Source organism: Staurois parvus, unplaced genomic scaffold (assembly GCF_062004578.1).
Source record: "Staurois parvus isolate SC_StPar_1 unplaced genomic scaffold, SC_StPar_1.0 ptg000631l, whole genome shotgun sequence".
Lineage (NCBI taxonomy): Eukaryota > Metazoa > Chordata > Amphibia > Anura > Ranidae > Staurois > Staurois parvus.
This window is the reverse complement of record NW_028318427.1, coordinates 944,234-970,728: the sequence shown is the minus strand read 5'-3', so window position 1 is coordinate 970,728 and position 26,495 is coordinate 944,234. Positions and strand designations below refer to the sequence as shown.

Genomic DNA, 26,495 nt, shown 5'->3' with positions numbered 1-26,495 from the left:
GGTAAAACAAATCTAAATGCCTAAGCACAATTTTGCAACGTTGACATGTGTTAGTAAAACCGTACATATCATCACAGCTACTTTGTACATCCCAGTGAATTATACCTTGTTTTTTCAGGACAAACTGGGCTTTCATTTGGTGGTAAATGGTAATGGATATCTCCTCATTTTTTTTTTTATTATCAAAGGAAAACTGGTCCAAAATAGTAAAAAATATATAATTTTTTTTATTTAGCTGTGTGTTTTTTGTTACTACCATAACCTACCACCAAAGAACAACCCAAAATAAATTCTCCAGCTCTTGACAATCGAAGCGATACCATATATGTGTATGTTATTTGTTGTTTGTGCCCGTAGTACAGCCCAGAAACAATAGTACGCATTTTGTTTTTGTCTTTTTTTTTTTTTTTTTACCTAAAACACAGACATTGCAACTGACACTAACTGACACAGATACCAATTTTTTTTTATAAATCCTGACCTTTGACCCTGGCCTTGACCCAAAAAATAACCCTGGCACTGAACTAGATCAAACCTTGATCTAGGTATTTTTTCTTTTTTTAATATTTATCTTTTTTTTTTTACAAACATTTTTTTTTCTCTCTATGCCAGGAGTTAGAGAGATACGATGTATCTCTCTTCTCCATTCACAGAGAGAGAAAAAAACAAAGGGGCTGGGCTGCACAGTGACTGATCACTGTGATAGCCAATTAGAGGCTATCACAGCGATCATGTGACCCGGAATCAGGAGTCCCAATCGTTAGAACGGGACAGGTGCGCAAATATGCGGGTCCACGGAAAAAAGCCCAGTTCTGTGAGGCCGCATAGTTGTGTGACGTCGGCGTCAAGAGGTTAAGCTCTCGCAGAGGGCTCCTACCCCTGCATCTATGGACCCTTCAAACCTCATACTGGCCTCCTGGCCCTGTTACATATAGTCTGAAAAAAGACAAAGTCCATCCAGTTCAACCAGCTCAGTGGATTGCTTTAAAAAAAAAAAGTCCTGGATTCTTTCTTGGATACACAGAATATAACTGGATACTAACATTTATAGGTAAAGTTGATCCAGGGAATAATCGATTGCCTCTCAAGGGTTCAGGGAGGAGTTTTTCCCCTGCAGGAGCAAATTGGGTCATGCTTTGCTGGCTTTGTTTTGCCTTCCTCTGGATCGACTGTGGGTGTAGGATTATAACTTTTTTTTAATGGTTGAACTGGATGGACTTTTGTCTTTTTTCAGCCAGACTAACTATGTAACTAGTAAACATTAACCTATGTAGCCATTAGGCAATATGGTTAGGTCATGTTCCTGCCCCCAACCTGTGATTGGACAATAAAAGGTCAGCTGCAGACTGATGAGGTCAATTCTATTTTCTCCTGTCACCATATTTCTTTGTCAGGATATTTACATGCATACAGAATCTTGCAAGGAGCACCTGGTCATGACTGGTTTATGGTTAAATCATTTCCAGTTTCAGATTATGGCCCCAACAGTGCTCACTGAAACATTCAGAAGTTTAGAAATCCTTCCGTGACCAATTCCATCAGTATGTTTTGCAACAATAAGGTTGCAAAGGTCTTGAGAGAGCTCTTTGCTTTTACCTGTCATGAGATGTTTCTTGTGTGACACCTTGATAATGAGACACCTGTTTATAGGCCATCAGTTGAGACCGAAACAGCTGATATTCATTTGCAATGATAAGGGGCAGCATTGCTGTCTAATTACTGATAGATTTCAGCTGGTGTCTTGGTTTCCATGCCTTTTTGCACCTCCCTTTCTTCATGTGTTCAATACTTTTTCCCTGTGTCATTTCATTTTATTGCACACAACTTAATTTCTGAATTTATTTGTTTTGGTTTCTTTATATGTATTGATTGCATGGGTTGTTACTGACATGTGGTGAAAATTTAATGTCAATAGCACCTTTAGAAATATACTGAGAAAAGTGGTGACGTGTTCAATACCCATTTTGCCCGCTGTATATATACACTTTTTAAAGTATATGTAAACCCTAAATAATCAACATGTTCTCAAGTGTGGCGAAGCAATAGATGAATAGCATACTAATCCTAAAAATGTAAATTCTCAGATATCAATACCCTTTTTCAAGCAATATAATAGCAGTCCTTGTGACCTTTTTAGACTCCATGTATACGGGACGTTTGTAAAACATTTCTGAACGATGGAAACTGCTGGAAAACATAGGTTAAAAAACATCTGTTTAGCCGCGTTTGCATACCGCGTTTATGAGCTTTTGCATTTATAAGCGTTTTTTAAAGATAACCTCAGGAGACCTTCCCAAATGCCCAGAATGCACTGAAAATAGCAAAAAATTAACTATTTCAGACATTTTGAGAAAGTTAGAGCAGAAGCAGAGAGAGCAGTATTTGATGAGATTAGCAGTCTTTTTTTTTTTGTGGTGTTTGGATGTGTCCCAGCTCATTTCTGTGCAGACATTATTGCAGCAGTGTCTAACATATTTGTTTTCATGCGAAACCTCAAAGTATGGAGTACCAGGTCCTTTTGAGTACCGGAAAACGCTTTGCATGCATTTTTCATGATGAAAAAAAGGCTCTGGACAGCATCTGGAAATGGAAGAGTTAAAAAAAAATTCCAAACACAAACGGTTATAAACGCGGTTAGCTGCGTTTACGTGCATTTACAAGCGTTTGGCGTTTGATCACTGATAAAATCTACTCCTGAACACAAGTTTGGTGCATTCAAAAAACCGACTGGAAACTCAACTGCCTGTAAACGACTGTAAATGATGATGTGTACATGGACACATAGGAAAACATTAGGGAGGGTTCAGGGGCTGCTGAAAAAAACGCAGAAAAGCTCCTAAACGAGAGTTTATCAGTTGCAGTGTACATGGAGCCTTAGAGTGCATGGCTGCTTCACTTCCGGTCAGTGCCTACGAGCCCAACAGGAGGTCCAGCAGTGGCATAAAGCATGAGCACCCCCCCTCCACCTGCATTCTCTTAGGGGTGGTCCACAAGGGTGACAATGATGCCACTACAGTACAGTGAATCATGTGAGCATTGTCACCTATAGATTGGAAGTGATAGTATCTGGCAGGATCTCCAGATAATAATATAACAATGACACAGGGATGAAACAAAAAAAATTGGATTTAACACTGTAGAACAGGGGCAGACTGACAACTCATGGGGCCCCCGGGAAATAGGGGATCATGGGGCCCCTGTGTCCTCGCCCACAGTCAATCCACACCAAAAAAAGCCTATGAAAGGTACCAGGGGCATCTCATGGGGCCCCCTACTGACCCTGGGCCCTTGGAAAGTGCCCGAGCACCCGAATGGGCAGTCTGCCCCTGCTGCAGAAGCACATTCCCTACAACCTTCCAAAATTTGCATTTCGGGCCACTTTAACCTCCCAAAGACTGAACGGTAATGAGGAGGATAACCTATTGCTTGGAGGGCATTCAACCTTGATTCAGTTGACTGCAAAACGCTCTGCTGGAAGGAAAAAACAAACAGTTGGGAAATGTATTTCTTTCAGCGGTGATTAATGTACTGAGCACACAGACCGGTGGAGCATGCTTCGCTATAAATTGTTGGCTAAGGCATTGTTCTGCAATCATCATTAATATGCTATTGGCACATAATAAAGAATGACTTCATCAAGCATAACCTAAACTCATTGATTTACAAGGACAATCAAACATGTTTGATGATAAAAAACTGATACAACTGTTCTTTAATCGATTAGTGTGAGAAAAAAATTATTCCTTTAAGAAAGATTTAATCAAAGTGTATCTAAGGCAAGCCAAAGACTCCTTGATTTTCTTTCCTTCCACCATGGGTAAAAGAGATTTAATCTCCAAATACGGAAAGGTTTCTTCACGGTGAGAGCTGTGAAAATGTGGAATAGACTCTGTCAAGAGGTGGTTCTGGCCAGCTCAGTGGATTGCTTTAAAAAAGTCCTGGATTCTTTCTTGGATACACAGAATATAACTGGATACTAACATTTGTAGGTAAAGTTGATCCAGGGAATATCCGATTGCCTCTCAGGGGATCAGGAAGAATTTTTTTTCCCTGCAGGAGCAAATTGGATCATGCTTTGCTGGGGGTTTTTTTGCCTTCCTCTGGAGCAACTGTGGGTATAGGATTATAACTTTTTTTTTTTTTTTTGTAATGGTTGAACTGGATGGACTTTTGTCTTTTTTCAGCCAAACTAACTATGTACAGCTGCTATAGTCACACAACTCCTGGCATTTGACAGTCAGGCATTGCAAGGGGTGGAGCGGCAGTCGGGCAGAAGGACAGGAAATACAAAATACGCCCTATGTAGTTAGATGAGATTTCTTTGGGTGTATGTAGAATTCCCAATGTCCATAACTAGTTAATGGTATACAACTTGACAAAAATTGTGCCAATTTTGCAGGAAAACAGGTCTATAGGTGTAGACACAGAGAGAACAGTGGGGGGGGGGGGAGGGCAGAGGTAGGCTAAGGAGGAACTTCAGGCATGATAAGTCTCAGCTGCCGCAGTGCATCCAATCCTTGCAGCTTTTCCCCAATAAAAGTTTTAGCTAGAGTGATTTTTTAAATAATCAGAAAGCATAGGAGTGGCAAGATCAGATGGCGGGGTGGGGAGGAGCAGATGGGCCCCGAAAACCCCCACAAAACATAGAAATTCAGGGGTCATTGTAATCTATCCTAAAAAGTTGAAGGTTTTCAATGCATCAGACCATGTACTCACTTCAGCAGAGAGAATTCTTTTTTGGCACGCAACCGGAACATCTTGAGAAATTGACAAGTCACATGCCTTCTTTAATGATAAAGGTTAATAACAAAACCGCCTGTATTTTTTTTTTATAAGAAACTTCCCTGTTCTTGAGTCTACTGTTCCTTGTTGCTGTGATTGAACTTTGAGTTGTAAACATAATAAAGATATAAATATACAAAGAGGACAGCTAATCCGAAACTTTCATTTGCATCCGATGTTTGAGTTTAGCAGTGCAAAGGGACGAAGTATTTTTCATCGTTCAGCCAGTTGTGTACCACCATCAAGACATTGGCCATGTCCAAGTGTCACCTACAGTAGTACTGTGCATAATTCATATTGCAGCCCTTGTAGGCTACCATGTGCCCCCATTGTGGCTATAGGGTAACCTTGAGAAGGACAAAGAAAAATTCCTAGCTTACTTACCAGCCAGCCTGCAAGAAAACCAAACTGACCCTGCCTAATAGTTCATGTTAAAAACAAGGGGTGTAGTTTGCACAAATTTGCACATATATGTGTAAGCTGCAGTGACCATGTCAAGGCACCCCCGTGTACTGCCATCCTAACTCTATCATTTAGAACGTCTCCCAGCTTGGAGCACATACATACTGCAGGGATTTTTTTCCCAGAGAATAGGTGCAGGAACTCCCCCTTCCGAGTCACCTCTTGTCCCCACCCCCTACCCACCTCTGAGCCCTGTCCTTTGGTTCATCCCTCTACCCACCTCCCAGTATCTTTTTAGAGAATACACAACAATCATTTTCAGGTGTTAAGAAATTTGTATAGAATGTGTTAATGATAACAATAAAGCAGTAAATTAGATCCCCTGCAGCCAGCAACAATAGACCACCCCCAGCTACAACAGACCCCCACAACAAAATATCCCTCAGCAACAATAGATCACCAAGCAAAGAGACCCCCCAAAACAAAATACCACCCCCCAGCAGTTCCACCCTATCAACAAAGACCTCCCCCCAGCAACAATAGATCTCCCAGCAGCCAGTATCAATAGACCCACCAGCAACAATAGACCCCTCCCTCTACAGTAGATCCCTCCCAGCAACATAAGACAGCCCCCCAGCAATAATACATCCATCATCATCAACAGACCTCCTGAACAACAACAGACCCCTCCTCAGTGACAATAGATCCCCCAGCAGGCAGGATCAAAAGACCTTCCAGCACCCCTTGCCATGATATACATTCAGTGCTGGATGTGCCGGAACTGCATTCCCACAGAAAATAAAACCCTGGTATACTGTATATATAGTAATGGGTAGATTGGGGCAAGTCTGCCTGGAGGGAGCCCACCCCTCCTTAATGGTACAGGGACGCACAGGACACTCAGCAAGGGCACAATGGCAGCAGATGGTATCCAGTGCGTTCCCGCACCAATTCATCTAACTATACAAACAAGTGGCAACCACCCCAACCTATAACTAGCCTTTGCAGCAAGGAGCACGTGGAAGGGCATCGCACATTAAAAAGAAACAAAAAGTCCCAGCTCACTCACCAGCTAGCCTGCAACAAACCGAATTGACCCTGTTCACACAAAAAACAAGGGTTTTTAAAGGAGAAGGAGTTGCAAGAACTGGACATAAGCTCCATGTAGACTTGGATCTAGCGTATTTAGTACAGTTTATAGGCCATTTTTGTGGATTTTTCTGTGTGTTGAGGAACAATGTGCTGTACAAGAACTTCTTGGGGCAGGATTATGCATTTTTGGATCCATAGACTTTTATTATGGCAGCATCTGAAAAAGAAACACACATAATGTGCATTTTTGTGAGTTTTTTTTCAGGTGCTCCCAATGAAGCCTACGTATATGAGCCAAAAATGTTCAAATCAGTCAGAAAAGAAGCTCCTGTCCTTTTTTAGTGACAGATGCCAGAGCACTTAGGTAAAAGAGCACCATTTAAAACAGTGGGGGTTTTAATGTCGCCACGTTTTATAGCTTTGAGCTGCAAAAATCTCAGGTGTGAACAGGGCCATGGGTACTTTATAAACAAAAAAGGGGTCTCTATAATGGGTTTTAAGCAGGGCTAGTGCAAGGATTTTTGTCTACACAGGCAAAGGTGCATTTGATTTGGGATCTAGTCAAACTCCCCCCGCCCCCAACCTGGCACCCTAAGGCGGCTGTCTAGGCAGCCTTATGCTGGCGTCGGTCCTGGTTTTGAACATGTTTTTTTTTTTAAGAAATGTGTCCTTTTCAACTTTTAAACTATATAATCTTTGAAAAAAAGCCATAAATTTGGGGCCGAAGTGCCATCTCAAGAGAGAATCCGAAACAGGTAATCTCACGAGATGGCGTCAAATGCTTTCCGGATATCCATTGAAAGCTACATTCCTTTCCATGAGTCGCCTTGGTCCCAAGAAAATGGGAAAATAGAGATGAAATCAAGGGCTCTCCTAATTTGATATGAAGCTTGCCTATCAGGCACAAACCCGACCTGGACCACTTGGATATAGCGTGTAATAAAGCCATTCAGCCTGGTAACATACATTTTATTCAAGTATTTATTCAAGATATTGACCTATAATTAGACACATCACTGAGATCTTTGTTGGGTTTGGGAATGCTGATGATAAAAGCTCTATTGGAGTCTACATCCATTGGGTCACCATTCTGAAGGGCGTTGAGGTAAGTGACGAAGTATGGGTTGAGAAGGGGAGAAAATTTTCCTAATAATACAGGGTCATAAAGCCATCAATGCGCAGACGTTGCCAACTGTCTGTAGAGTCAATAGCTAAAGACCTCCAAACTTTGTGTGGCCTTCAGATTAGCACAACAACAGTGCATAGAGAGCTTCATGGAATGGGTTTCCATGCCCGAGCAGCTGCATCCAAGCCTTACATCACCAAGTGCAATGCAAAGCGTTGGATGCAGTGGTGTAAAGCACGCCACCACTGGACTCCAGAGCAGTGGAGACATGTTCTCTGAAGTGACCAATCACGCTTCTCTGTTTGGCAATCTGATGGATGTGTCTGGGTTTGACGGTGGCCAGGAGAACGATACTTGCCTGATTGCATTGTGCCAAGTGTAAAGTTTGGTGGAGGGGGGATTATGGTGTGGGGTTGTTTTTCAGGAGTTGGGCTTGAAAGGAAGGGAACTCTTAAAGTGTCAGCATACCAAGACATTTTGGACAATTTCATGCTCCCAACTTTGTGAGAACAGTTTGGGGATGGCCCCTTCCTGTTCCAACATGACTGCTCACCAGTGCACAAAGACATGGAGGAGCGAGTTTGGGGTGGAGGAACATGACTGGCCTGCACAGAGTCCTGACCTCAACCCAGCAGAACACCTTTGGGATGAATTAGAGAGGAGACTGCGAGCCCGGCCTTCTCGACCGACATCAGTGCCTGACCTCACAAATACTCTTCTGGAAGAATGGTCCAACCTTCCCATAGACACTCTCCTAAACCTTGTGGACGGCCTTCCCAGAAGAGTTGAAGCTGTTATAGCTGCAAAGGGCGGGCCAACTCAATATTGAGCCCTACAGACTAAGACTGGGATGCCATTAAAGTTCATGTGTGTGTAAAAGCAGGCCGACCAATATTTCTGAGAATATATTGTATATAAAGAAGATGAATTAAAAAAGACCTATGCACAACTTTTGATGCACAGTGCCATGTATCTAGGGATTTACACATTAACCCATCTTTTCTTCCAGAGTGCTGGTTCCAAGCATTTGCTGTCACAGAAACTGGCATGTAACGGCTTCCTGGTAAATGTTAATGAGGATGTTTAATAATCAAGCCGTTGAACAGGTAAACCAACTTCTCAGTTATGAGTTATGGTCTGCTCTTCACATACCTACAAATAGCTGACTGATTGACTCATCTAAGAACATGACGTTATATCTGCTTTCACTGGAGGACTGTCAGACTATTCATATCAGCAGGCTTTTTTTAAACAAGCACCAAGAAGAGCCTATGAAATAATCTATGTATAAAGGCCCTGAAACACTGACTTAAATACTGACTTTAACCTCTTCACACAGGCCGAAAGCAAATGTGCAGCCTCCCGGCGTCTAGGCCTAGACACTGAGCGGCCGCACATTTGCTTTCTATTAAAAAAGAACATATGTGCTGAGAGCGCGCGCACTGCGTGGTCCCAGCACACATGTCCGATACAGAAAGGTCCCAATATCCTCTTTCGATCGGGACCTTTCCCGATCATGTGACCGCCGTGACAGCGTGTCACGGCGGTCACATGAACCTAAACTCTCATTCTTGATCCTTTATTGTGACATGGGGTGGGGAAGAGGGTTGGCTTAGGGAACTTTAATGGCCAACAGCATGGTGTAGGGAGCTGGAGGAGGTCGGCCAAAGCATGACTCTCAAATCTGATGTTGGTCTATGATGGTATACCTTAAAGCCCTAGTAAACTGCTGAAAAAAAAAAAGTTCCCCCCGCAGGGTAAAGTCATAATGTACTAGTATGCACCACAGTCCTTGGCTCCATGCACATTAATACTCAAAAAACACTGGCTAAAAAATGCTGGTAATAGCATTTTTAGTAGCAATCAAGAGCATTTAGGAGCAATGGTGTTTTATTAGCGTTTTTACAGTACATGTAGAGAAAAACAAGTAAGAAAGATGCGGTTAGGAGTTTTCAAGCTTCCAGAAGCTGTTATTAGCATTTTTTTTCTGACATCACAGGCACCTACACAGGTAAATATCTCCTAAGGCCTCTTTCAACCGGGTGTTCCGTATGTCTGTTTTTCATCTGTTCATTTACGGATGAAAAATGGACACCCATGTATTTCTATGGACTAGCGGATGTAAACGGATGATCATCTTTTTACATCCGGTAATGTCCATATCCATTAACATCCGTTTTTTTGAACGGAAGAAAACCCTATTTTTCTTCTGTAACAACTGGAACAGATGAAAAACGGATGTAAACGGATGTAAACTGAGGAAAAACGGAATTTAACTGATCTGTTTTTTCTTTGGAAAAAAGAACCAGCAAACATAAATGCTCCTGCGCTTGGGGATGGACTCAATGCAGGCTACAACCACATTAAGAATGTCCTGGAACATGCACACCTTGCTGCCCTCAAATAGACCGGGGAAATCCAAATATACTGAATGAGGAAAGACAAAACAGAGGGCGCACAGGCCTAGTGCATTACCATAAAAAATGTTTAATAAAAAATAAAGTAGGTGTTGTACTCACAAACGACAATATAGTCAAGGCACATCATAAAAGAACAGCTGGGTCAACACCGCGCTAACAGTCCGCAATAGGGAGTTTAGACATCTAAAAGGCTGAAACGTTTCCAGGACTTGCCTCTTCCACCGCGCTCAGTAACAGTCTGCAATAGGGAGTTTAGACATCCAAACGCGTCAGCCTTTTGGATGTCTAAACTCCCTATTGCGGACTGTTACTCAGCGCGGTGTTGACCCAGCTGTTCTTTATGATGTGCCTTGACTATATTGTCGTTTGTGAGTACAACACCTACTTTATTTTTTGTTAAACATTTTTTATGGTAATGCACTAGGCCTGTGCGCCCTCTGTTTTGTCTTTCCTCATTTTCTTTGGAAAAACATGACTGAACTGTTGAAAAAAATGGAATGCCCATATGAAAGGACCTTAAACGGTGCATGTTTAGGAGATATTTATGGTACCTACAGGCAAGACTTATTATAGGCTTACCTGTAGGTACAAAGCAAAAAACGGAGTTTAATTCCACTTCAAAGTGAACCTGTATAAAAAAAAACTGAGCTCCTCGCTGTGTGACAGGTAAGCTGCACTGCCTTGGCTTACCTTCCTTTCTCCTGATCCTTGCTGCAGCCATCGTAAAGCTTGGCACAGGACCCAGAAACTAGTGGGGATCACTATATTATTAGGGGTGCCTACTACAGTGATTTCCAGCTTCCACACTATATAGCTTCTAGGAGTTTGCTGTGTCTCCCAGCACAGTCTCAAGAGCATGGAGGAGATTCCAGGAGACAGGCAGTTACTCTAGGAGAGCTGGACAGGGCCGTAGAACGTCCTTAACCCATCGGCAGGACCGGTATCTGCTTCTTTGTTCAAGGAGGAACAGGATGAGCACTGCCACAGCCCTACAAAATTACCTCCAGCAGGCCACTGGTGTGAATGTCTCTGACCAATCAGAAACAGACTTCATGAGGGTGGCTTGAGGGCCCGACGTCCTCTAGTGGGCCCTGTGCTCACTGCCCGGCACCACAGAGCTCGATTGGCATTTACCATTGAACACCAGAATTGGCAGGTCCACTACTGGAGCCCTGTGCTTTTCACAGATGAGAGCAGGTTCACCCTGAGCACATGTGACAGATGTGAAAGGGTCTGGAGAAGCCATGGAAAACACTATGCTGCCTGTAACATCGTTCACCATGACCGTTTTGGTGGTGGGTCAGTGATGGTCTGGGGAGGCATATCCATGGAAGGTTGGAGTGTCGGCACAAGTCTGATCATTGGAAGACAGGCAGGTTGTTCTCCCAGCACCAACAGAAAACCGATCACATTGGGATGGATTTGCTCTCATGACTGGCATAGTCAATCTAAAATAGAAAAGCAGGCGGACTGGCAGGAACCCAGGGATTTTACACAAATGATGCAATACAAAGGGAACAGGACATTTTTTAACACAAGTACATGATACAACATACACATCTCAGGAATACGAAATATGGTGGGGTAACATATTCTTTAAATAGTTCCACTGCGCTTAGATCTGATCTGTCTGTATTTTATATTGAATTTGGTGCAGGTGTTGCTCCACAATGTAGAAGTAGAGAAAGTTAGAACTCTGCGACTTTGGTACACGAGCTGCTGTCAGAACCAAAACTATTGTAGATTTTATTTGAATAGGGCGCATTTGTTTGGTCGCCTGATCGAGCCAGATCTACAGATGCTGTTATCACGGCTAAGGTCAACAATATATACTGTATATTGTTAATATCACCCTTCCAAATAAGAGAGCCAGAGCACAATGATGGAGACCTGACACCTAGTATTAGCAATATGAGTCACAGAACACCCGACACAAATGCTCTCACTCTCCCATTATTACACATAATGACATACAGTGGATTAAGGTCAGCTCAGTGTAACATGTAAACACTGAGATGGGAGCAGATTGTACTCTCTGATGGTGTATAGTATGTCCTGTATGGGCAGTGTGTGGATGGGGTATGTCCTGTATGGGCAGTGTGTGGATGGGGGTATGTCCTGTGTTGGGTGTATAGTGGATGGTGTGCTCTGTGTTGGGTGTATAGTGGACGGTGTGCTCTGAGTTGGGTGTATAGTGGACAGTGGGCTGGGTGTATAGTGGACGGTGGGCTGGGTGTATAGTGTGCTCGGTGGACGGTGTGCTCTGTGTTGGGTGCATAGTGGGCTCGGTGGATGGTGTGCTCTGTGTTGGGTGCATAGTGGGCTCGGTGGACGGTGTGCTGGGTGCATAGTGGGCTCGGTGGACGGTGTGCTGGGTGCATAGTGGGCTCGGTGGACGGTGTGCTGGGTGTATAGCGGACAGTGTGCTCTGTGTTGAATGCTCTGTGTATGGTGGACGGTGTGCTCTGTGTTGGGTGCATAGTGGGCTTGGTGGACCGTGTGCTCTGTGTTGGGTGTATAGTGGGCTCGGTGGACCGTGTGCTCTGTGTTGGGTGTATAGTGGGCTCAGTGGACCGTGTGCTCTGTGTTGGGTGTATAGTGGGCTCGGTGTGCTCGGTGGACAGTGTGCTCTGTGTTGAATATATAGTGGGCTCGGTGGACGGTGTGCTCTGTGTTGGGTGTATGGTGGACGGTGGGCTGGGTGTATAGTGTGCTCGGTGGATGGTGTGCTCTGTGTTGGGTGTATAGTGGGCTCGGTGGACGGTGTGCTGGGTGTATAGCGGACAGTGTGCTCTGTGTTGAGTGCTCGGTGGACGGTGTGCTCTGTGTTGGGTGCATAGTGGGCTCGGTGGACCGTGTGCTCTGTGTTGGGTGTATAGTGGGCTCGGTGGACCGTGTGCTCTGTGTTGGGTGCATAGTGGGCTCGGTGTGCTCTGTGTTGGGTGTATAGTGGGCTCGGTGGACCGTGTACTCGATGTATACTGGACGGTGTGCTCTGTGTTGGGTGTACAGTGTGCCCGATGGACGGTGTGCTTGGTGCTTAGTGGACGGTGTACTCTGTGTTGAGTGTATAGTGGGCTCGGTGGACGGTGTGCTGGGTGTATAGTGTGTTCGGTGGACGGTGTGCTGGGTGTATAGTGTGTTTGGTGGACGGTGTGCTGGGTGTATAGTGTATTCGGTGGACGGTGTGCTGGGTGTATAGTGTGTTCGGTGGACGGTGTGCTGGGTGTATAGTGTGTTTGGTGGACGGTGTGCTGGGTGTATAGTGTATTCGGTGGACGGTGTGCTGGGTGTATAGTGTATTCGGTGGACGGTGTGCTGGGTGTATAGTGTATTCGGTGGACGGTGTGCTGGGTGTATAGTGTGTTCGGTGGACAGTGTGCTCCGTGTTGGATATATAGTGGGCTCGGTGGACCGTGTACTCGATGTATACTGGACGGTGTGCTGGGTATGTCCTGTATGGGCAGCGTGTGGATAGGGGTATGTCCTGTTTGGGCAGCGTGTGGATGAGGGTATGTCCTGTATGGTCAGTGTGTGGATGGGTTATGTCCTGTATGGTCAGTGTGTGGATGGGGGTATGTCCTGTGTTGGGTGTATAGTGGATGGTGTGCTCTGTGTTGGGTGTATAGTGGACGGTGTGCTCTGAGTTGGGTGTATAGTGGATGGTGGGCTGGGTGTATAGTGTGCTCGGTGGACGGTGTGCTCTGTGTTGGGTGCATAGTGGGCTCGGTGGATGGTGTGCTCTGTGTTGGGTGCATAGTGGGCTCGGTGGACGTGTGCTGGGTGCATAGTGGGCTCGGTGGACGGTGTGTTGGGTGCATAGTGGGCTCGGTGGACGGTGTGCTGGGTGCATAGTGGGCTCGGTGGACGGTGTGCTGGGTGCATAGTGGGCTCGGTGGACGGTGTGCTGGGTGCATAGTGGGCTCGGTGGACGGTGTGCTGGGTGTATAGCGGACGATGTACTCTGTGTTGAGTGCTCTGTGTATGGTGGACGGTGTGCTCTGTGTATGGTGGACGGTGTGCTCTGTGTTGGGTGTATAGTGTGCCCGATGGACGGTGTGCCTTGTGCTCTGTGTTGGGTGTATAGTGTGCTCGGTGGACGGTGTGCTCTGTGTTGGGTGCATAGTGGGCTCGGTGGATGGTGTGCTCTGTGTTGGGTGCATAGTGGGCTCGGTGGACGTGTGCTGGGTGCATAGTGGGCTCGGTGGACGGTGTGTTGGGTGCATAGTGGGCTCGGTGGACGGTGTGCTGGGTGCATAGTGGGCTCGGTGGACGGTGTGCTGGGTGCATAGTGGGCTCGGTGGACGGTGTGCTGGGTGCATAGTGGGCTCGGTGGACGGTGTGCTGGGTGTATAGCGGACAGTGTGCTCTGTGTTGAGTGCTCGGTGGACGGTGTGCTCTGTGTATGGTGGACGGTGTGCTCTGTGTTGGGTGCATAGTGGGCTCGGTGGACCGTGTGCTCTCTGTTGGGTGCATAGTGGGCTCGGTGGACCGTGTGCTCTGTGTTGGGTGCATAGTGGGCTCGGTGGACCGTGTGCTCTGTGTTGGGTGCATAGTGGGCTCGGTGGACCGTGTGCTCTGTGTTGGGTGCATAGTGGGCTCGGTGGACCGTGTGCTCTGTGTTGGGTGCATAGTGGGCTCGGTGGACAGTGTGCTCTGTGTTGGGTGCATAGTGGGCTCGGTGGACCGTGTGCTCTGTGTTGGGTGTATAGTGGGCTCGGTGGACAGTGTGCTCTGTGTTGAATATATAGTGGGCTCGGTGGACGGTGGGCTGGGTGTATATTGTGCTCGGTGGATGGTGTGCTCTGTGTTGGGTGTTTAGTGGGCTCGGTGGACGGTGTGCTGGGTGCATAGTGGGCTCGGTGGACGGTGTGCTGGGTGCATAGTGGGCTCGGTGGACGGTGTGCTGGGTGTATAGCGGACAGTGTGCTCTGTGTTGAGTGCTCGGTGGACGGTGTGCTCTGTGTATGGTGGACGGTGTGCTCTGTGTTGGGTGCATAGTGGGCTCGGTGGACCGTGTGCTCTCTGTTGGGTGCATAGTGGGCTCGGTGGACCGTGTGCTCTGTGTTGGGTGCATAGTGGGCTCGGTGGACTGTGTGCTCTGTGTTCGGTGTATAGTGGGCTCGGTGGACCGTGTGCTCTGTGTTCGGTGTATAGTGGGCTCGGTGGACCGTGTGCTCTGTGTTCGGTGTATAGTGGACGGTGGACCGTGTGCTCTGTGTTGGGTGTATAGCGTGTTCGGTGTGCTCTGTGTTGAATATATAGTGGGCACGGTGGACGGTTCTGGGTGTATAGTGGACGGTGTGCTCTGTGTTGGGTGTATAGTGGACGGTGTACTAGGTGCATAGTGGGCTCGGTGCACGGTGTGCTGGGTGCATAGTGGGCTCGGTGGACGGTGTGCTGGGTGCATAGTGGGCTCGGTGGACGGTGTGCTGGGTGCATAGTGGGCTCGGTGGACGGTGTGCTGGGTGCATAGTGGGCTCGGTGGACGGTGTGCTGGGTGCATAGTGGGCTCGGTGGACGGTGTGCTGGGTGTATAGCGGACAGTGTGCTCTGTGTTGAGTGCTCGGTGGACGGTGTGCTCTGTGTTGGGTGCATAGTGGGCTCGGTGGACCGTGTGCTCTCTGTTGGGTGCATAGTGGGCTCGGTGGACCGTGTGCTCTGTGTTGGGTGCATAGTGGGCTCGGTGGACCGTGTGCTCTGTGTTGGGTGCATAGTGGGCTCGGTGGACAGTGTGCTCTGTGTTGGGTGCATAGTGGGCTCGGTGGACCGTGTGCTCTGTGTTGGGTGTATAGTGGGCTCGGTGGACAGTGTGCTCTGTGTTGAATATATAGTGGGCTCGGTGGACGGTGGGCTGGGTGTATATTGTGCTCGGTGGATGGTGTGCTCTGTGTTGGGTGTTTAGTGGGCTCGGTGGACGGTGTGCTGGGTGCATAGTGGGCTCGGTGGACGGTGTGCTGGGTGCATAGTGGGCTCGGTGGACGGTGTGCTGGTTGTATAGCGGACAGTGTGCTCTGTGTTGAGTGCTCGGTGGACGGTGTGCTCTGTGTATGGTGGACGGTGTGCTCTGTGTTGGGTGCATAGTGGGCTCGGTGGACCGTGTGCTCTCTGTTGGGTGCATAGTGGGCTCGGTGGACCGTGTGCTCTGTGTTGGGTGCATAGTGGGCTCGGTGGACCGTGGGCTCGGTGGACCGTGTGCTCTGTGTTGGGTGCATAGTGGGCTCGGTGGACCGTGTGCTCTGTGTTGGGTGTATAGTGGGCTCGGTGAACAGTGTGCTCTGTGTTGAATATATAGTGGGCTCGGTGGACGGTGGGCTGGGTGTATATTGTGCTCGGTGGACGGTGTGCTCTGTGTTGGGTGTATAGTGGGCTCGGTGGACGGTGTGCTGGGTGCATAGCGGACGGTGTGCTCTGTGTTGGGTGTACAGTGTGCCTGATGGACGGTGTGCTTGGTGCTTAGTGGACGGTGTACTCTGTGTTGAGTGTATAGTGGGCTCGGTGGACGGTGTGCTGGGTGTATAGTGTGCTCTGTGTTGGGTGTATAGTGTGTTCGGTGGACGGTGTGCTGGGTGTATAGTGTGTTCGGCGGACGGTGTGCTGGGTGTATAGTGGGCTCGGTGGATGGTGTGCTGGGTGTATAGTGGGCTCGGTGGACGGTGTGCTCTGTGTTGGGTGTATAGTGGGCTCGGTGGACGGTGTGCTGGGTGCATAGCGGACGGTGTGCTCTGTGTTGGGTGTACAGTGTGCCTGATGGACGGTGTGCTTGGTGCTTAGTGGACGGTGTACTCTGTGTTGAGTGTATAGTGGGCTCGGTGGACGGTGTGCTGGGTGTATAGTGTGCTCTGTGTTGGGTGTATAGTGTGTTCGGTGGACGGTGTGCTGGGTGTATAGTGTGTTCGGTGGACGGTGTGCTCCGTGTTGGATATATAGTGGGCTCGGTGGACCGTGTACTCTGTGTTGGGTGCATAGTGGGCTCGGTGGACGGTGTGCTCTGTGTTGGGTGCATAGTGGGCTCGGTGGACCGTGTGCTCTGTGTTGGGTGCATAGTGGGCTCGGTGGACCGTGTGCTCTGTGTTGGGTGCATAGTGGGCTCGGTGGACCGTGGGCTCTGTGTTGGGTGTATAGTGGGCTCGGTGGACAGTGTGCTCTGTGTTGAATATATAGTGGGCTCGGTGGACGGTGGGCTGGGTGTATATTGTGCTCGGTGGACGGTGTGCTCTGTGTTGGGTGTATAGTGGGCTCGGTGGACGGTGTGCTGGGTGCATAGCGGACGGTGTGCTCTGTGTTGGGTGTACAGTGTGCCTGATGGACGGTGTGCTTGGTGCTTAGTGGACGGTGTACTCTGTGTTGAGTGTATAGTGGGCTCGGTGGACGGTGTGCTGGGTGTATAGTGTGCTCTGTGTTGGGTGTATAGTGTGTTCGGTGGACGGTGTGCTGGGTGTATAGTGTGTTCGGTGGACGGTGTGCTGGGTGTATAGTGTGTTCGGTGGACGGTGTGCTGGGTGTATAGTGTGTTCGGTGGACGGTGTGCTCCGTGTTGGATATATAGTGGGCTCGGTGGACCGTGTGCTCTGTGTTGGGTGTATAGTGGGCTCGGTGGACAGTGTGCTCTGTGTTGAATATATAGTGGGCTCGGTGGACGGTGGGCTGGGTGTATATTGTGCTCGGTGGATGGTGTGCTCTGTGTTGGGTGTTTAGTGGGCTCGGTGGACGGTGTGCTGGGTGCATAGTGGGCTCGGTGGACGGTGTGCTGGGTGTATAGCGGACAGTGTGCTCTGTGTTGAGTGCTCGGTGGACGGTGTGCTCTGTGTATGGTGGACGGTGTGCTCTGTGTTGGGTGCATAGTGGGCTCGGTGGACCGTGTGCTCTCTGTTGGGTGCATAGTGGGCTCGGTGGACCGTGTGCTCTGTGTTGGGTGCATAGTGGGCTCGGTGGACCGTGGGCTCTGTGTTGGGTGTATAGTGGGCTCGGTGGACAGTGTGCTCTGTGTTGAATATATAGTGGGCTCGGTGGACGGTGGGCTGGGTGTATATTGTGCTCGGTGGACGGTGTGCTCTGTGTTGGGTGTATAGTGGGCTCGGTGGACGGTGTGCTGGGTGCATAGCGGACGGTGTGCTCTGTGTTGGGTGTACAGTGTGCCTGATGGACGGTGTGCTTGGTGCTTAGTGGACGGTGTACTCTGTGTTGAGTGTATAGTGGGCTCGGTGGACGGTGTGCTGGGTGTATAGTGTGCTCTGTGTTGGGTGTATAGTGTGTTCGGTGGACGGTGTGCTGGGTGTATAGTGTGTTCGGTGGACGGTGTGCTGGGTGTATAGTGTGTTCGGTGGACGGTGTGCTGGGTGTATAGTGTGTTCGGTGGACGGTGTGCTCCGTGTTGGATATATAGTGGGCTCGGTGGACCGTGTACTCATGTATACTGGACGGTGTGCTGGGTGTATGGTGGACGGTGTGCTCTGTGCTGGGTATATAGTGTGCTCTGTGCTGGGTGTATAGTGTGTATGGTGGACGGTGTGCTGAGTGCTCGGTGCTGAATGCTCGGTAGACGGTGTGCTCTGTGTATAGTGGACTGTGTGCTCGGTAGACGGTGTGCTCTGTGTATAGTGGACGGTGTGCTCGGTAGACGGTGTGCTCTGTGTATAGTGGACGGTGTGCTCGGTAGACGGTGTGCTCTGTGTATAGTGGACTGTGTGCTCGGTAGACGGTGTGCTCTGTGTATAGTGGACGGTGTGCTCGGTAGACGGTGTGCTCTGTGTATAGTGGACGGTGTGCTCGGTAGACGGTGTGCTCTGTGTATAGTGGACTGTGTGCTCGGTAGACGGTGTGCTCTGTGTATAGTGGACTGTGTGCTCGGTAGACGGTGTGCTCTGTGTATAGTGGACTGTGTGCTCGGTGGACTGTGTGCTCGGTAGACGGTGTGCTCTGTGTATAGTGGACTGTGTGCTCGGTAGACGGTGTGCTCTCTCTGTATATCTCGCTCTGATAGGTAAAGACAATTCCTGGAAGCCGAGCAGGAGAAGTGGGCGTGTCCCGAGTAAAGCTCATCCAACTACAGGTGAGAACGGGGCGTGGTTAGGTGTACGGGCGGGGCAAGCAGGTGTGCGGGTACCTGACTGGAGTGCCGGGAGTCGGTGAGAGCGGACGGAGCGCCGGGAAGATGGCGGAGGAATACGGTAAGTGTGCCCTCCATAGACCTCGCACTATATACACTTTCCTCTCCGCCGGTTGGAGGAGTCTCCTCACATCCCACCGAGATACGTCATGTCTGACCTGCCTCCCTCTCTGTATATACAGAACTACTACGTCATCACATGCAAACCATTATACACCTGAATGTGTATTCCCTCCCCCTCTATACCGTGCTCCTTGCTGTGTGATCTCTCCCTCTATATACATACTGTCCTCTTCTTATATACGATTGGGTTGGATGGAGCACATAGACACCAAACATGCCAAGTCTTAGAACTGCGAGCAGCTGTGGCATCACAAAAAGCAGCGGTACCCAGAAATCTCCATAGGGGGCGCTTTAAAATCCGGTCCAGGCCATCAATATGGAGTTCCCGTGCTCTGTGGAGTAGAATGATTTCTCTCGCTGTGACAAAGGCGCTGATACCGCACCAGTGGTGTGATGGTGGACTGAATACACGTGCGAACCCCGGGTGTGCCTGCATCTGTGGGTGTGAGCCGAGCAACAGGTTACATGTACATTTTGTTCTTCAAGCAGAACTCCATTGATTTTTTCTCCCATGTAGTGGGGCTGTGCCCGCGCTCTATGAGTTAACTCATCATTTTTGTCTAGACTAGAGGATTGCAGAGCGGAGATATACTTACCTAATCCACAGATCCTCTGAGAGCAAGGCCGGTCCCTTCCAATCCTGCCCCCCCACATGCCTTGTATATGATCTGCTCCTGACGTCATCATGCCCATAGACTGGCTCTGGACTTGCGGACAGCAGGAACAGTCCATCACTGGATATGGGGGGCCGCTGCTTTCTGGAGGATCAAAGGATCGGGTAAGTATAGTCTTTCTGTGCTACCATAGATAAAACAACATTTTCATGGAGTTCTGCTTTTAATAAAAACAAATTTCAATCTTCACCTTCCTATATCACCTGTCCCCTATATCAAGAATACCTTCCTATATTACCTGTCCCCCTATATCAAGAATACCTTCCTATATCACCCGTCCTCCTATATCAATAATACCTTCCTATATCACCCGTCCCCCTATATCAATAATACTTTCCTATATCAGCTGTCCCCCTATATCAAGAATACCTTCCTATATCACCTGTTTCCCTATATCAAGAATACCTTCCTATATCACCCGTCCCCCTATATCAAGACTACCTTCCTATATCACCCGTTCCCCTATATCAAGAATACCTTCCTATGTTACCTGTCCCCCTGTATCAAGAATTCCTTCCTATATCACCCGTCCTCCTATATCAATAATACCTTCCTATACCACCCGTCCCCCTATATCAATAATACTTTCCTATATCACCTGTCCCCATATATCAAGAATACCTTCCTATAATCACTCGTCCCCCTGTATCAAGAATACCTTCCTATATCACCCGTCCCCCTATATCAAGAATACCTTCCTAAATCACCCGTCCCCCTATATCAAGAATACCTTCCTATATCACCCGTCCCCCTATATCAAGAAAACCTTCCTATATCACCTGTCCCCCTATATCAAGAAAACCTTCCTATATCACCCGTTCCCCTATATCAATAATACCTTCCTATATCAGCCGACCCCCTATTCAAGAATACCTTCCTATATCACCCGACCCCCTATTCAAGAATACCTTCCTATATCACCTATCCCCCCTATATCAATAATACCTTTCTATATCACCCGACCCCCTATATCAAGAATACCTTCCTATATCACCCGACCCCCTATATCAAGAATACCTTCCTATATCACCCGACCCCCTATATCATGAATACCTTCCTATATCACCCGACCCCCTATATCAAGAATACCTTCCTATATCACCCGACCCCCTATATCAAGAATACCTTCCTATATCACCCGACCCCCTATATCAAGAATACCTTCCTATATCACCCAACCCCCTATATCATGAATACCTTCCTATATCACCCGACCCCCTATATCAAGAATACCTTCCTATATCACCTGTCCCTCTATATCATGAATACCTTCCTATACCACCCGACCCCCTATTCAAGAATACCTTCCTATATCACCCGACCCCCCCGATATCAGTGGTAGGCAACCTGAGAGCCGCAGTACTACAAGTTCCATCATGCCTCTGCAAGTCATAGCTGTAACTGTCAGTTTTGTAACCTTTGCAATGCCTCATGGGAAATGTAGTTCCACAACAGCTAGAGACCCACAGGTTGCCTACCACTGCCCTATATCAGTAATGCCTTCCTATATCACCCGTCCTCCTGTAACACCTTTCTATAGCTGCTTTCACATTGCTGTGTTACAAAAATGCAGTACAAATCAGTGTGTTTTCTGGCTGCGTATTACCCAGCGTGCACCTGTGAAACTTGGACATTTGACTCAAAATACACACCAAAAATGTACCGCGGGTCAGGTGTATTTTTGATGGATTTTTGCAATGTTTTCTATTGATTTCAATGGGCAGCTGCGTTTTTGGTGCTGTTTTGAAAACGACACCAAAGATGCAGCATGCATCCCCTTTATGTGCATACTGCTAAGTTATCCGTTCCCTTCTTGTATGATATATGTGTGTGTGTGTGTGTGTGTACATAATAAGACATATATTGGGAAATACATACGTCCAGAGCGAAGATCTGCCCATACTGTATAGAGGGTGTCATATCTTGCTATGACTAATCATTCCTTTAATTGTCACCAAACAATATTCTCATGCCGTGTCCCCAGTGATATCTTTTTTTCCATCTCTTACGATGAGCAATCTTTATCACTTGTCGTGTTTCACTAAGCGCTCCCTCTCGTTCTCTGCTCTTTCTATGTGTAATGCTTTCCTGTCCATATCCAGTGTCTGACTTTCTCCGCCATCTCCGCGTCATAAACCCGTGTTGTCTCCCTCCGGAGCCCAGTACAACCAGTTCTACCTGTCCCTGTCCTGCCTGTCTATCACTTCTATTACATGGACCTAAATCTGCTGCTCTGCCCCTGTTGCTGCCAGACATCCAGGAACCGTGTACAAGGAGCGTGAATAAAAAAGGTCTCAACAACAAATTAGGTGCCTCTACGTTGTTTATAAAACATGATTGTCTTTGTTTTCTCAGAGTCCTCCTAATTAGTCCTCCTAGGTGTCCGTTTATGAACCAGTGGTAATAGATCGCTGCTCAGTTCTCCGGCATTCTCGGAGAACACAGTTCTCCTGTGAATGCAGTTTATGAAGCAGTGTAGATCAGTTCTCAAAATTAAGGGAGAACGGTCTACAAACGCTGGAAAACGGTCTACAAACACTGGAAAATGGCTGATTTTACTATAATCTGGGGAGATTACAGTAAAAGATCAGTAAAAGATTGGTTCCTCCGATTCTCCAGCTCTGGGCTGGAGAATCTGGAGGGAGAACACAGTTCACCAGTTAAGGGCTGAACATGTTCTCCACTGATCTCCTGAGTGTCATAAACTGTGAATGATCAGAGAATAGCTGCGATCCTCTGAATCGCAGCTATTCTCTGTGTCATAAACGGACACCCTAGTTTCTTATTGAGGTCCACATGGTGAAATACATTTCCACAGCAGACTAGCTGCCCTAATGCTGCTAATAAAACACGACTGCTTTTGTTTTCTCCAAGAGCCCTCCTAGTTCTTATTTTAGGAGTACAACTCAGTGAGATGAAGGTGGTGGAATGGATTCAGTAGTTTAGCAAAAGAAACTGGGTAGGGCTTTCACCACTTGGTCCACAGGAAGTCAAACCTATGGCCCCCTGGAGTATTTGCTAGGATGTGTAGGTATGCACGGCATATTTGCCCATAGTGGCACACTTGCCCAACAAAGCGAGCTGTGATGTGCCCAGCACCGTCATCTTTACCCAGTCTTCTGGGTTTGGAGTTTGTGGTCATCTTGATTGGCTGAGCTTGAATAACGTAACTTCTGCGCATGTACGCTGGAGTTGCTTTGTCCCGGCACAGAATTGTACCTAGGCTGTCCACTGGCTCTGTGCACAGTCACAGGAAAAAAAGAATGCTGACAGGCAGGGAGCAGTGACTGAAGAAACTTACTTCTCCATACAAAAGCCAACCTGTCAGCAGTTTAAAAAAAGGACTTTACATCCACTCTGACGCTGGGTTCACACTGATGCGGTGCGGAATTCGCAACATTTCCTGTGCGAATTCCGCACCACATTAGAATCGCACCCTGTTTATGAGAACCGCTGCAGGTGTGTTTGTTAACGTAACACCCCAAAATCGGTCTGCAAAACGCGGTGCGATGTGCAGAATCGGATCGCATAGGTGTGAATACCCATGCGATCCGATTCTGGTGTGGACCCAAAAAAGGGTCCTGCACCTTTTTGGTGCAGTGCAATTGGAGGCATTCAAAATGTATGGCTCCAATTGCACTGCACACAAATCTCATGTGATTTGCACAGGAATGCGGTGCGGTTCCTGTGGGAATCACATGCGATATACCGCACATATGTGAACCCAGCCTCAGTCCTTGTGCGCACTGGATGTTTTTACAACGGCTTATTTGGTTTTTGGCGTTTTTTTTTCTACAGCCAGTAAACTCCCCAGTTTGGCTGGAAAAAAACACAGAAATGGTGAGTTTCTAGAGGAGTTTTTTGGCTGTCAAAATGCGGTAAAACACAGTAAATCGCAGCAAACCAGTGTTTTTGGACTTTTTTTGAGCAAAAAAAAGCTAAGAAATGCAGCAAAATGCCGTTAAAAGCTAATGCAAAAAAGCTGAAAAACTCAAGTTTTTAACATGACTGTACACAGCTAACTTTACCAGCATTATTAAAACGCCCAGCGTGCATGGAGCCTGAAAGCCGTGTTCATTTCTAGCAGAACAATGGATATTTCCTCTACTTGCAGGATCTTTAAAGCTTATCTATGTTTTATTTAACTGTAAAGTAGAAGTTTACTGATAACAACCTGATAAAAAAATAATGTTCGTCAGCAATAAACCTTCACTCCACATTAATAATTGTGCTACCAAAATTAGTGTGCGCTGTAAATTGCCTCCAGCATAGTTCTTGCTGAAGTCCAGAGTTCCTGAGCAGCAGTAAATCTTTAGAATGTTAGCAGATCGGTCTCTAGATTTTCAGCACAGTGCCAAAAAATAGAGAGCAACTGAGCATGTGCAGAGCAGGGAGAGACAGTGTATTACTGGATTTTAAACCATGTAGGCACCTATTTTTGAATGTTTTACATAGCTATACCTGCAAAAATGGGCCAGCCTGAAGTCATCTAGCCAGGCTTAATTTTCTGTCTAAAGTTCTACTTTAAATAGATTGTTTGGACCGCTCCCCTCTATGGGTAGTTGGATGTAAACAGACCGCCTGTTTGTTTACATCCGACTGTCATCCAATCCGCTAGACGGATAGGGAACGTATCCCCATCCATCTGTTTTTAGTGGATCAGATGCAGGCGGGTGTAAACGGACACATGTGCGTATACATCCGACCACCCAGGGGCAGACTGACCATTCGGAAACTCGGGCACTGCTCGAGGGCTCAGAGTCAGTAGGGGACCCCATGAGATGCCCCTGGTACCTTTCATAGGCTTTTTTGGGTGTGGTTTGAGTGTGGGCGAGGACACAGGGGCCCCATGATCCCATATTGCTTGGGGCCCCATGAGTTGTCAGTCTGCCCCTGCGACCACCCATAGAGAACAATGGATGGTTCGGTCGGGTCTGCCTGGAAAACAGGCAAGTGGACCTGATTGGAACTGCAGTTGGGTTACACAGACAGCAGCGAAAGCCTAACCGTTCTAATCCATCCTCATTCTGTCCCTCCAACACGAGTAGGTTGAAGGGTGCCTCACTTTATCATGTAACAGCGGTATTAAACCCAAAAACAAAAATGTCATATACCAATTATTCACTGTGGGGACTGAGTTCATTTTTCTTTTGGCTTTTTGCACTTTACTTTATTCTTTTATTTTCTATTCTACTCTTTTATTCTATTCTTTTCTATTCTATTTTCTTTTATTCCATTCTTTTCAGAATTTGAATTTCGGAAGACGGCTATATTCTATTCTACTCTTTTCTATTCCTTTATTTTCTATTCTTTTGGAAAATTTTGCACTTTACTTTTTTTATTATTATTATTATTACGGGTACTTATATAGCGCCATCTATTTACACAGCGCTTTACATATATATTGTACATTCACATCAGCCCCTAACCCTCAAGGGGTGTACAATCTAAGGTCCCTAACTCACATTCATACATGCACATACTAGGGCCAAGTTAGACAGGATCCAATTCACCTACCAGCACGTCTTTGGGGTGTGTGAGGAAACCGGAGTACCTGGAGGAAACCCACGCAGGCACAGGGAGAACATGCAAACTCCAGGCAGGTGGTGCAGTGGCTGGGATTCGAACCAACGGCCCTAGTACTGCTAGGTGGAAGTGCTAACCATTTGGCCACTGTGCTGCCCACCTTTTTCCTGGTGATTCAGTAAAGCACACTCCCTGTCTTAGGGTGGCTCCACTCTGGATGGAGGATCATTAGAGACACCTTTGGTCAACAGCATTGTCAGTCTGGGGAGAGGATAGTTTTAGATGCTGTAGTAGATTTTGATGGACCTGAGTAGCAAATTAAAGCTGAACTCTAGGCAGTACTTTTGAGGTTGTTACAGCAACACATTTTTTTTTCCTTTTGGGAAAAAAGGTTTTACATAAAAGCTGATCATTGTAAGCACCCCTGTCAGTGGTAAATGGTTTGTCTCAACCCTTTGTCAGCTTTGCTGGACAACTTGGTCTCCTTAAAGAAGTTGAAAAATAAGACTTACTGGCAGGATCATTAGGTAAAAATAAATAAATATAAAGTAATGCAGCCACCACATCTTAGAATCTGGTAAACTTCAATATAATGCATTTTTGGTTTTGTTTGCATTTAATACTGCTTCAAGTGTGTATTTTTTTTAAATATGCTGCCTGATATGTTTTTGTTATGCCTGAGTTTGGCATTTGTACACATATTTTAGTGAAATGACAGTATTGAAATGTAGGCCTTGGGATCACTGTGCGTTTTGCCCGGGTGCATGAGATTCTGGCATTTTTATGTGCGTAGAAAGCAGAGGTGCATCATCCATTCCCGCTGCTGCAGATGGACAGTGCACTAAACAAGACTGATGTTTAGGACAGCATGCGCCCAGGGACAAATACCCGGAACACAGATTGCTTGCCTTGCAGGCACTCATCCCTGGACACATACTGCCCTAATTGTTAGTATCATTTGGTGCACATTACAGCCCCAGAAGCTGTCAGCCTGACATAGAGTTTTACAGGCATCCAGCAGCGGGACTGGACAGTAGACGTGCAGAATGAAAAAAATAGTTTTGTTTCAGATCAATTTGTTAATTTACTAATTTTGTTTTGTTTCATTTGTAAGGAAATTCGTTTTGTTTAGTTTCCCTTTGTTCATTCGTTTTCGACCAGATTAAAATATTTTCCAATGGATTCGAAGTATTCAAATTGAATTAGAATGGAATTCAAATCGAAAATATCAAATCTATCCA

General features: G+C 47.0%; 1 protein-coding gene across 1 annotated transcript in view; it reads left to right on the top strand.

Annotated features, from left to right (window-relative positions):
* Positions 1-18,907: 18,907 nt before the first annotated feature.
* The window catches only part of SLC44A4 (solute carrier family 44 member 4), a 124,684-nt gene continuing 117,096 nt past the window's right edge, over positions 18,908-26,495 (top strand). Inside the window, exon 1 of the mRNA XM_089693402.1 lies at positions 18,908-18,992. Within this exon, the coding sequence (XP_089549528.1) occupies positions 18,977-18,992 (16 nt within the window). The 5' untranslated portion in view covers positions 18,908-18,976. The remainder of the gene's footprint in view (positions 18,993-26,495) is intronic.